The following is a 12,423-nucleotide window of genomic DNA, read 5'->3' as shown; positions in this document are numbered from 1 at the left end:
AATTAGCACCTCATTAATTAAAAGCTTTAATTATTTTCAGGCTTTTAATAAAGTAAAAACGAAGGAGAATTGTTAATTGCTTTGCGTGTATCGATCTTTAACTATTTCCGTAAATTCGATGGCTTGATCCAGATCAGTGCTTTTTAATGACGCTTCATTCCCCTGCGTGTTAAACTCATTTATCCTGAAGATGGAAATGTTTCAGCTGTTCCTGCTACAAAAATATAATTTACATTTAGTTCAAACTTCAGTATGAAAAGATGAGAAAGTCTGTAACTTTCTTCTCAATACTAACATTAAGACTAACATCATACAGGACTGAGGAGTGAACGTAATCTCAACACAGCGTGAAGATGAATGGTCGTAAAGTGGCCAGCTAATTTCAGCCTCCTGACTCTGCTCGTGCCTGATATAACTGCACGGCGTTCTGCTGACTCACACATTCTCACATTCCAGTGAACCGGCTAAAGTTCCTGCCTCACATTACCACTACAGCTCCGCGCTAATCGACTTCCACAGGCCCGGGATCGTGGACACGTTCAGAGAGAAATGTTCAGTGGGATTTTCACACTAAATCCCCTCACAGGTTTAAGAGCAAAAACTTATTCTTTGGAATTGTTGCTAATTGTTTTTACAGAGCAATAAAGTTTTTTTAAAACACTGTCCTGAAAAACTCTTTAAGGAGAATCCACTTTTACTGAGAATGAATGAAAAAATAAAAGTTTTTTCTGTCTGGACCTCTGGTGAAAGCTTTAAAAGTTTTAATTAGAATCGTACACCTGAGTGATGAGTTTTCTCATCAGAGAAGGTCTTCTTCATCATCTAGCATCATTTGGTTGTGATGATTAATCTGCACAAATCATATAATGGATAAGAAACAACAAAAAACATAAAAGTAGGCAAAAACACAATCACGGCCGAAGTTACAATTTTAAAAACAGCTGAAAATTTACATAAATTAGACCAGTGTTTATACACCACCCCACCCCAAACAAACCACTGGAACGCCATGGCAACCACCTATCAATTTCATGACAACCAGGTGAAATACCATAGCAACCAACTCCCTAGCTAGCTAAACTTGCTTGTTCCTGTGGGACATCATGCTCGCTGGACAATGATGAAATAAAATTTACGATATTTTTCTTTCTTTCTTTCAGCATGGAAAGTGGATTTCCATTTATGGAGCTGGATATGAAAGGATTTATTCGTAAATCATTCGTAAATAAGCGTTTACACAAGAAATTTGGTATTTGTGGAAAATCCCGTAAATTCGAACAAAACGTCCATAATCTACTCGTGCTCCTGAGTGTGTGTAAATTTACATAACGTAAACTTCGACCTGATGGACTTCAGATCCTATAATCTGCAGGGATTACTGCACTTTTCTCTCTGGAATATTCTGTGGAGTTTAAACTGTTTGTGTTTATGACGTTTGCAGCGTTTAGCAGACGCCCTTATCCAGAGCGACTGATAGAAGAGCTTTAGAGTCTCGATCAGAAACACGTCCTCATGCTAGTTCACTCGCTCAGGGACTCAGAGCTCCATCCACAACATTTACTCAAAACCAGACGCTTTATTTTATTGGCTTTAATCAAAGAATATAAAAGTAAAGAACGCGAGCCGAGACACAAACCCATAAATTAATACAAATAAAACTAATCATTCAGTTATGATGAAAGAAACGGCGGTGTGTAAGCGGAGGACGAGCCGCTCTGTCTGCGCAGAGCCATAAGCCGTAAACAAACGACTCAGCTGACGCAGGATTTAGCGCTCGCTTATTATTATTATTATTATTAATATTATTAAATATTTTTATTGGCAGACAAGCGAGTCAAAATAACTTCCACTTCTGATTTTCAGTCTTTACCCTGATCGCTCATTTCGTGCTCCCAGCTCTCTGTGTGCTTTCCCTTTTATGGAGTTTTGTGGGCGTCGCTAAATGCAAATGAGCTTTAATGCAAATTTACTGAAAGGTTGATAAATGAGGTCCTTATATATATATATATATATATATATATATATATATATATATATATATACACATAATGTTTGAGCAGTGTGTGCTTACCTGATTGTTTGTTGTGGTCAGTCAGGAAGGGGAATTGTTCCATTCTTGTCATTCTGGTGATTATTTAGATACGAGAGACGTGAAAACACTGCGGATGCACGTTACACACGTCCTAAAGCTCTGTACATTAATATTAATCTACGTCTGGTTGAATTAGGATTAAATCTCTCAGAGCTAAAATGACATTAAACTGGAGATTAAATGAAAAGAGAAACTATAAAATGGTTCCAGACTGTGATTTTATTGTAAACATTTCACCAAATTAAATCAGCAGTACAATGACGTAGGGAAAGACCGAGCTTTTACGAAAGAACTGAGGGTTCAGTAAAAGGAGAGAGAAAGGTTTAAGCTCACGTGCACACACACACACACACACACACACAGAGATGAAGAAGGTGAGTTCAGTAGTTTGTTTATTTATTAATTTAGCTACATATGACTGCGCTTTTCTTTTCTTTTCTTTTCTATGTGCTACATTTTTTCCTCTAAATCGTGATATATATAACTGTCAGTGCGCTGAATCGGTTCGCTCTGTTTATAGAGATCTAACATGTACGTGCAGGAGATACAAAATCTGTACACACAAGCCTTCGTATTTTATACACAACTCAATAAATATAATAATTTACAAAGAAATGGTGACGTTTTACACGAAGCTTCCCTTAACGAGAATTATGTACTGCATAAACATCAATTAACATCAGTTATCCCACAGCGCTGTTGAATTCTGGCTTGTGATTGGTCAGAAGGTGGTGATTAATTTGATGTGTAGATATCTTTAGGATAAGTTTATGATGTAACATTTAAGGAAGGAGTCTCCAGTGTCAGTGCTTTGTAAGAGTCAGAGGTAAAGCTGTAACGTTTCTGTAACATGATTTTACTCCGAAATTAATACGTTTGTTTAAGTGTTAATGAAACACACCTGCATTGACTAATGTTTATGCAATTAACACAAATTAATTGAAAGCAATTTTTTTACTCTCTGATGATATAAACATGCAGGTGCAATGCAGGTGTTCAGGTTATGTGGTTTATTATTTTAAAAAAAACATCATATCGTTATTATTATCATATCATTAATATTTAACGAGTGTTAATTAGTTTGTTCCTGATGGTGCATTAATATGAAGTTCAGGGTTTGTTTATGTTAATTAACGCGTTAATTGATGTCAATTAAGAAAACCTTGATGTAAAAGCGTTATCCAATAGATTCATCTGACGATTCTGTCGACGTCACAGGAGAGTTTATCGCTCTCCACTTTCACCCGAACACTCGTTCACGTCTCACGACGAATATCTCATTAGCATTTAATGCTTCTGAAATATTCATTAATTATAAATAAAAACAGTTTAGAGCAGAAACTGATCTCTCTACGATCCTGAGAATTTTTTTTAGATTGTATTTAGGTTTATTTCAGGTTTTTTTTTTTTTTTGTTATGCGTCCCGCAAATTTTCCAGATTTAGCCGTACACTAATTATCCTACACTCACACAAACACACACACACACACACACACACACACACACACATGCACAAACACACACACGCTCACACACACGCTCACACACAAGTGCCCGTTTTAACTCAGGATTATAAAGAAAACCAGACAAACGACAAAAACAGGATGAAGTATTATGACATAATGTTGGTCAAAGGGGCGGAGTTTCAGTTCAGTCGCTCGTTACTATGACGAGAAACAATGATTTTGATGACAATAAACTCAGTACAGCTCAGTACAGGCCACAGCCACGCAGGTTGTTGGCGATGATGATGTCAGTGACGGCGTCGAACACCACCTGAATGTTTCCCGTGTCAGTCGCACACGTCTGATGGCAGTAAATCTCTTTATTAGGAGAACGGTTTTTACTCTCAAACTGAACCTGAATATACGCAGACGCGTCATCATACGTGTTCGGACCTGCGAGAGAAATCATAAAGCTGAACACTGCAGTAAAGGAACACGAAACACATACACATGAGCACTAACACACACACACACACACACACACACACACACACCTGTATACTCCGGGAAGCACATCGTCAGCGGAGATTTCTTTATCTTCTCCCCAAAAAGATCCTTCTTGTTGAGGAAGAGGATGATGGAAGTGTCGACAAAGAACTTATTATTACAGATGGAGTCGAAGAGCATGAGGGACTCGTGCATACGATTCTGCAGGAAAAAGAAATCACAGGTTTATATACATTAATGCGCTCGTTCTAATACGTTATCGTTTCCATAGTAACAGCTCATTCACAGCGACTCCTACGGATTTAAAAGAAAAACATAATGGTGTAATTGATCAACGATATGTTGAGATTTAAAATTTATGGAAGGAGTCTCCAGTGTCAGAGCTTTGTAACAGTCAGAGGTAAAGCTGTAACTTGAAGTTTTCCGACGTCTTCAGGACAGAGGAGTTTACGCTTCTTCTTTGCGGTTTCTCGGTAACATGCGGAACAAGCTGCGTTTATTTTTGTCTTATTAACTTCAAGAAAGAGAATAAAGAGACGCTGGTGAGGGAACGAGTGTTTATCGCTGCTATAACGTAAGTGAGAACTTGTTCCGCAACATTAAACGTAACTTTAAATGGATAAAAAGTATGATATGTTGTTCTTTAATAAAAATTGTAATTGTTGGTGAATTGCTGTGGTGTAAGAGGAATAAAACACATCAGGACGTGCTGTTAGAGGAAAATAATCAATAATCAACTTCAGGTTGCTGACTAACAACCTATTATTTTATTATAACAGCACAGTCCGTCCGTCCGTGTGTGTGTGTGTGTGTGTGTGTGTGAGAGAGTGTGTGTGAGTGTGCGTTCAGTTCTTTACCGTCGTCTCATCTTCATGTAACATTTGGTCGTAGCCGCTCATCGCTACACAGAAGATTATAGCCGTCACACCTTCGAAGCAGTGGATCCATTTTTTCCTCTCTGATCTCTGACCTCCTACATCGAACAGCCTGGAGGTGACAGAACACACACACACACACACACACACATACACACACACATACACAGGTCATTTAATCTTTACATTAAACTGTACAGCTTCGTCTATCAAAATTTATAAAGTGATGGAAATTTCGGTTCATTTCAGTGAGTCAAATCATTCGACTCTGTTCGCTAATAAGAGTCGACTCTTTCGGATCCCAAATGATTCATTATCATGTTTTTAATCTCTAAACTGGATAAAGTTTGCAATGTTTTGAGGTTGTTGTTCTGTTCTTTGATTAATTACATCTGTAACCGATTCATGAAATATTACTCTAATCATTTTCTAATTAAAAAAATAACATTGCTATGTTCTGTGATTCATGAATCAAAATGATTCATTCCTATTCATCTTTCCTTAAAAGATTCAGTTCAAAGATTCGACTCATTTGTGAATGACACATCAGTAATAGATCATAATTGACAAATTTCATGAAATTGCCAATTTAAAAAAAGTAGGTGAGTATCTAATTTGTTTGTTTTCAGAGTGATACTGTGTAAATTGATTTATTTAGGCAAATTTAATTTCCCAAATTAGCAGGAAATGTTCCAAATTGGAAAAATATGGAAGAAAAGAATTTTTGCTGCATAATAATTGAGAACATGGGGTTAAAATCTGAGGTACAGCGCCCCCTACAGGTCGATCAGCGCGTAAAGAAACGTTTCATCTGCTGAACATATTAAACACTATGGGTTCTAAATGAAAACAAACTTACCTGAAGTTCAGGTTCTTGAAGCTGAAGTGTGTCTCCACGATTCCGGTGGTTTTAACCCGCGACCTCAGAATGTCCTGCTCAGTGGGCAGATAATCAGGTGATCCGATTCGGTCCAAACTGTCCAGGTAACTACATGACAAATAGATTTAAGTACAGCAGATATCCACACACACACACACACACACACACACACACACAGAGTGAGGATTTAATAAATTACACACCTCAGTATTCAGACATCAGATATAACTACAGGCTTAAGTGCTATTCAGAAGTTACGTGAAAGTTACGCACATGGGGGCGGAGTTTGTCAAAAACGGAGGCGTGTCTCAGTTACAATCGATTCTGATCTTGAAATTAAGCGCATTTTTCTTGCGTGATATCAGCTCGTTTAATATAACCACAATATATCACACTGAACTTCCTCAAACACACTATTCGAGGTCAGTATTATATACATAAATATAACACTATGAATTAATTGATTAATTGTTGCTTTAAATTAATTAATTGTTCCTTTAAAGTCCATGAAAATGTTTATTCCACACAGAAGACATCAGGTGGAAGCCATTTTGTTAAAATAAACCACTGATTAATGTGATAATTACAACTAGCACTTTTAATGCAGTAATATATTAGCGATATACGAGACTAATTTTAGATTTATTTCAACGCTCGCCGTCTCTCATCGCTCATTTGCATATATCATCATATTAGTCTTTTTATTTTTCATTTTTAATATCTCTCTTGCTTTTATATTACATCGTATTACGTTTGAGAGCAAAGAAAAAGAAAACTCTCAATTTCCTCTTTCAGTCCACATTTTCTATCCCTGATTTTTTTCAGGTTTAAAGGTGAGTGTTTGTGTTTAAATGCGGTGGTTTGGATGCTGTTAAAATCCCCGTCTCGCTTCTGACGCTTCTTCTAAAGAAAAACCTCGGAGGTGTGAACTACACGCGGGTGATTTTAATAATCTGAATGTGGAGCTCAGAAAATCCACTTAAGCAGCTGCGTAACCCGTCTCTGAATACCAGCAACTTTCCCCACGTAAATACTGACGTAAATTTTAGACTTAAAGGTGCAAAAGTTGAATTTTTTTTATTCTTTACTTGTATAAATAACCATTGAAGGTATGTAGAACATGGTAAAAACAATGCATTAAGCCGTGGCTTAAGTTTAGCAAAAGTGTATTACGTTGCTGTTTGGAAAATTGACTTTGGTCCATAAACGCTTGTTTGTGTTTAGATGCCTCTCGTCAGTCAGTTTATAGACACTTATACATTTATAAACACTAAACGTTTAACTCACTTAACCTTACCTAATGCACCTTTAAGTCGAGAGGTTCTTCTGCAGAACGAGTGATGTGTATTTGTCCTGATATCCTGCTTAAAGGCTTTAATCTAATTAATGTGATCATTACAGTTTAAGTGCTACACACACAGTTCTGTGCAAAAGTCTTAGGCACGTGTAAAGAAACGCTGTAGAGGAAAGACGCCTTCAAAAATAATGAAATTAAATGTTTCTACATTTAAAAAAATCCTATAAAGAGCAGTAAACAGTAATAAATGAAACTAAGTCAGTATTTAATGTGACGATCCTTCACTTTAAATAAATAAAGCAGTATCTGAGGTGCAGTGTGTGCAGTTTTATAAGGAAATGAGCTGGAAGTGTTACTGAGCATCTTGCAGAAGCAGCCACAGTTCTTCTGGAGACTTTGACTGTCGACTCGCTTCTTATTTCTGCAGCGAAACCCAGCAGCCTTCATTATGTTTTTATCTGAAAAGTGTCTCTTATGGAATCTGCTGCTTTCTTTACTGACATACAAACATTTTTCTGTAACGTTTCATTCTGTGCTGGAAAACTAATGTTTGGAATCTAAAATGTTTTTGTACTGAATCAATAATGTAGAAGTCAGAAAATAAACATCTATAACAAAGTTTGTAGTAAAAAAAAAAAAAGACTTTTGCACAGTACTGTATATATATATTTATGTGTGTGTGTGTGTGTGTGTGTGTGTGTGTCGTACTATTGAGCGGAGTCATTGAGCTGATATTCTCGTGATCGATTGAAGCAGGCCTGAACTCCTCCATCTTTCCACAGACGCTTCATGGCCACCAGAACTTCAGGTGTGTACGGCTCCGTGTCCTCCATACGGCTGATTATGTCACAGACTAACTTTCCATCAGACTAAAGACCATCACACATATCACAGGGGCAGTTATTTAATTACAGATTTCCTAATAAAAATACTATAATGCACATTATTAAAAGAATTGAATGAATGAATGAAAAATGAATGAAGAATTTAATATAGATAATGTAGTGCAGTACAAAAAAGTTCAGTTATAACCATGCAATATGATTAAATATTAAAAAAATTAAAAATTGAAGCAGGTCAGAAGATCAGATGAATTTATCTTCAGTCCAGTTTGAGGAGTTACAGAAATTTTGTGTTGAATAAAAACACTTAAGTATAAACATTAGCATGTTCCACATGTACCAATAATCAATCAACATACAGGATATAGTATAAAGAAAAGAAATATAAAATGCTATCCAGTTTTAAACCATTAAACACAGATGAGATGAGATGAATGTCAGGAGGTGTTTTAAACATTGTTGTTTGTTTGTCACAGTATTTTTAAGTTAAAAAGATGTTACTGTGACATTAATCACTTGCTCATTAGATGAGCTAATATTTTTCCATCCACTAGATGTCGCTGTAGACCAGCTGGAAGGTTTATTAATGGGTTTGGATAATAAGTGCCGCAGGGATGCCTTTTACTTACACTCTTTAGAACAAGTTCATTTACAGGGAACACTAGGAATTAAAACAGTGTTTAATTATGTGCTAAGAGAGGATGTGTTTAATTAATTTTTACATTCAGCATCACAGAGAGAGAGAGAGAGAGAGAGAGAAAGTCTGAGGAAGGAAGTTTGTTTGATGTTCCCATAGATCCCTCTGTGTGTGTGTGTGTGTGTGTGTGTGTGTGTGTGTGTGTGTGTGTGTGTGTGTGTGTGTGTGTATACTCACAGCCCTGCCCTTGTCTTCATACTCGATGCCAAGGTTCTCCATTGCTTTTAAAATGGAGAACAGACTCTGAATGGTGTTGCTATAGACGATGGGTTTAAACTGCTTTAAATCGTCTCCACTGAAACCATCTTCGTGGATAATCCTAATACACACGTAAAACATATTACACAATCATCATAATATACTCTCTCTCACACACACACACACACACACACACACACACACACACACACGCAGATGTCACTGCTTTCAGTACCTTATTCCAATATTTATGTGGGGAAAGTTCCTGGTATTCAGAGTCGGTTTACGTAGCTGCTTAAGTGGATTTTCTGAGCTCTACGTCACCTGCTTGAAGTTCACAAGTTCAGATTTTTCTTGAGCAGAAGCATCACTTTTAAACTTTTTTTTTTTTTTGCTGTCAAATGTAGTATGATTACTAACTATGTACTAAGCAGGAGACAATTTAAAAATAAAAAAAGGCTAATGCGATGACGTGAATAAGAAGATGGTGAAAGTTCAAATAAATCTAACAGGACACTAGAATACAGTAGATGCAGCTCATAGAATAGCACTTGATCCAGCGCATCCTGTTATTTTGCAGGATAAACGAACGAGTAGCACGCAAAGTGTGAGGTTTAGACAAATGTAAAACACTGTATCTACTGCTGATGGTTACAGCAAGTGACTGGACAGGTCACGAAAATATAAATATATTTATTTTAATATTGTGCACCTATAGTTAATTGTACGCACAATTTAATGTGGCTACAAGATACGAAATCGAAGCTGCTAGTTTATCGCATCTTATATTTTGTTATTTTGATTTGTTAAAGAAATAAATAGTGCCTGCGTTTGTGTTAATTCGATGCGCTCTCCTGTAAAGAAAACATGTTCACGGGTTTGAAGGATAAGCTGACCTAGCAATGATCTGCTACGCCTACAGATAAAGTTCATTCACAAAAAATTACCTGCTTGAGATGAGCAACGTCTCTGATTAAGATGAAGAAAAAAACTTTTTGGTGGTTTTTAAAGGGACAATATTATTAACAAATGAAAAGTGGGATGTTTATGTATTTAATATCGTCCTCGAATGACATTCCAGAGTGTTTTTGAGTGAATTTACAGCTAAAACAAACCGAAAAAATTTCAGCGTGAGATATTTATATTAAAATGACGGTCAGACAGTGGAGCTGCTCCTCACTTGAGCCGAGAAAAATGCGCTTAAGTACAAGATCAGAGACACGCCTCTGTTTTAGACAAGCTCCGCCCCCACGCACATAACTCAGACGTAACTCCTGAATAATCTGTCGTTACGTCTGAGGTCTGAATACTGATGATGTTTAATTTCAGCATTAAATCCTCACCGTGTGTGTGACAGATAAACAGAAGGCGTGATGGTGGTGAATGTAATAATGATGCAATAATGTTGTGGAAATCATGCGTCAGTGATTTCATCTCAATTTCATAAACTCAATTAAATCTGTTGCGTTGTGCTGACTGTCAAAAGCTGAACAATTTCTATTACGGGCCTTTAATGTTGTGAATTTTGGATTTATTTATATTGATTTTCAAGATGGTCATGTGGTGTGTTTGTAGATTATAAGGTTTACACAAAAGTGCACAAAATCTGTTTAGCTTCACAAACCTGCAGGGATCAAGGCTGTAAAATCTATCCATTAAGATTAACACAAAAACTCACACAGTCACTCTCTCGCTGAGAAATTAATGCATCTGCTGAGCCTCTCTCACACACACACACACACACACACACACACGGCCCGTGTACAGGTGTAACAGCAGGACAGTTATAACACGTTAATGATCTTATGTACAATGGGAGCTTGAACAGAAATATATTTCACTTTCCACACGCTTTGCTTGAATGTGGGAAATTTCAGCTTCATGCACATTTCCGCTCTCAAGAGATACTGAAGCCTGTTTCGGGAAGAGAACTTTTCAGTTCTGGACCTCGCTTTCATTTTGTAGAACTTCCTGTTTCTATTTGACCTTGAAATTAAGAGTGTTTAGCTGAGATTATTGATTTGTCTATTTAAAAAAATAACAACATAGGATGTTTTTTTTAAAAAAAATAGGTGCAAACTTGCATTCGGTTTACAGACTGTGTCAAAAAAATATTTAAATAAATCAAATGTTTAGGGAAAATGTTTCTTTAAATATAAATTATGCATCAGCAGGTATATATAATAGCGTAGAACCATTAAGGAATCAGAAAGATTTAAATATTATATAATACACTCTTAAAATACAGAGTTCTTCAAGGGTTCCTTAAGGGTTCCTTGGATAATTAAGAGTTCTTAGTTTACAAAAAAATGGTTCTAATCCTTTCTGATAGGGAACCATTGGTTCTAATTTTTACAGAGTTTAATACACTAGCGTTACAGACGTGACCTCTCAGAAATAAAGGGTACTAAACTCTACCTGTTCTTGTCACTGGAGGTTGAAGGGAACACATCCTGTACCTTTAATATGCATCTTTCACCTCGAAATGTGAATACAGCGTACCTTTACCTGTATACGTGACTTAAGGTACATGATTGGAGCTTCACAGTACAAAAGGTGTACTCTTAATGGTACCAAGTAAAACTACACTTAAGCACCCTTTGTTCTAGAGAGTTCCTTAAAGGATAACTGGATGAAAAAAAAGGTTCCACTTGGAATATTTTCTGATAGGGAAACACTGTTGTACAGTTCTTTAGAGAACCTGTCAGGATTTCCACAGAGGAACAACCGAAGAACCTTTAATGGTTCTAATGTTTCTAAATGTTGTACACTCTCAGAAATAAAGGTACTAATAAACCATACTCTTGTTGTGGTACCTTTAAAAAATAATGTAAGGTACATAATTGAAAACTCTTTACTCTAAAAGCTAGTTAAAGCCACACACACACACACACACACACACACACACACACACACCTGCCCAGGTAAAACGTACTGAAGGTAGAAATGATGTACACACCACACCGAGGTGGTACTCTTATCTTTGGTACCTTTAATATGAAAATGTAGATATAACGTACCTTTAAAAAATGATTAAAAATACATCATAAGCTTTTAGAGTAAAGCTTTAAAGGTACAATACGTGCACCTTGCTATATACGTACAACACACACAAACAAACACACAAACAAACACACAAACAAACACACAAACAAACACACAAGCGACAAGCACCGGTACTGTTTAGTACCCTTTTCTCTAAAAAGTGTAGATATGTGGGTGTTGTTATGAAAAAGGACGCTTTATAGTGAGAAAACGAATCACATTTTGTATAATAGGAAATATAATTCTTTTTATTTTCTTCTCATATCTCTATTTTTTTTTTTTAATTAATTTATTAATTTATTTTGTGATGGCTCGGAAAAGGAAAAGTGTTCCGGTGGTACTCGGTCTAACCCTCTCCAGCTTCAGAACCAGAACCAGCTTCAGAACACAGAACACAGAACACAGAACCAGAACCAGGTTCTGGTCGATTCGGAAGCACCAAGTTGCATGTGAGGAGATAAATATCTTACAAAACAAAAACAAAAACAAAAACAAACAAACAAATAAAACAAAAACAGACTTACTTCATCTGTTTGACAATAGTG

General features: G+C 36.4%; 1 protein-coding gene across 1 annotated transcript in view; it reads right to left on the bottom strand.

Annotated features, from left to right (window-relative positions):
• Positions 1-2,276: 2,276 nt before the first annotated feature.
• The window catches only part of gnao1b (guanine nucleotide binding protein (G protein), alpha activating activity polypeptide O, b), a 10,517-nt gene continuing 370 nt past the window's right edge, over positions 2,277-12,423 (bottom strand). The window contains exons 2-8 of the mRNA XM_034308883.2: positions 12,403-12,423; positions 8,813-8,954; positions 7,805-7,965; positions 5,779-5,907; positions 4,902-5,031; positions 4,092-4,245; positions 2,277-3,990 (exon numbers count right to left, since the gene is read on the bottom strand). The exon at positions 12,403-12,423 is cut by the window's right edge and continues 22 nt beyond it. Coding sequence (XP_034164774.2) covers positions 3,803-3,990; positions 4,092-4,245; positions 4,902-5,031; positions 5,779-5,907; positions 7,805-7,965; positions 8,813-8,954; positions 12,403-12,423 — 925 coding nt within the window. The 3' untranslated portion in view covers positions 2,277-3,802. The remainder of the gene's footprint in view (positions 3,991-4,091; positions 4,246-4,901; positions 5,032-5,778; positions 5,908-7,804; positions 7,966-8,812; positions 8,955-12,402) is intronic.

This window comes from Pangasianodon hypophthalmus, chromosome 11, assembly GCF_027358585.1.
Source record: "Pangasianodon hypophthalmus isolate fPanHyp1 chromosome 11, fPanHyp1.pri, whole genome shotgun sequence".
Classification (NCBI taxonomy): domain Eukaryota; kingdom Metazoa; phylum Chordata; class Actinopteri; order Siluriformes; family Pangasiidae; genus Pangasianodon; species Pangasianodon hypophthalmus.
The sequence above is the reverse complement of the archived record's forward strand: the minus strand, read 5'-3'. Positions and strand labels throughout refer to the sequence as shown.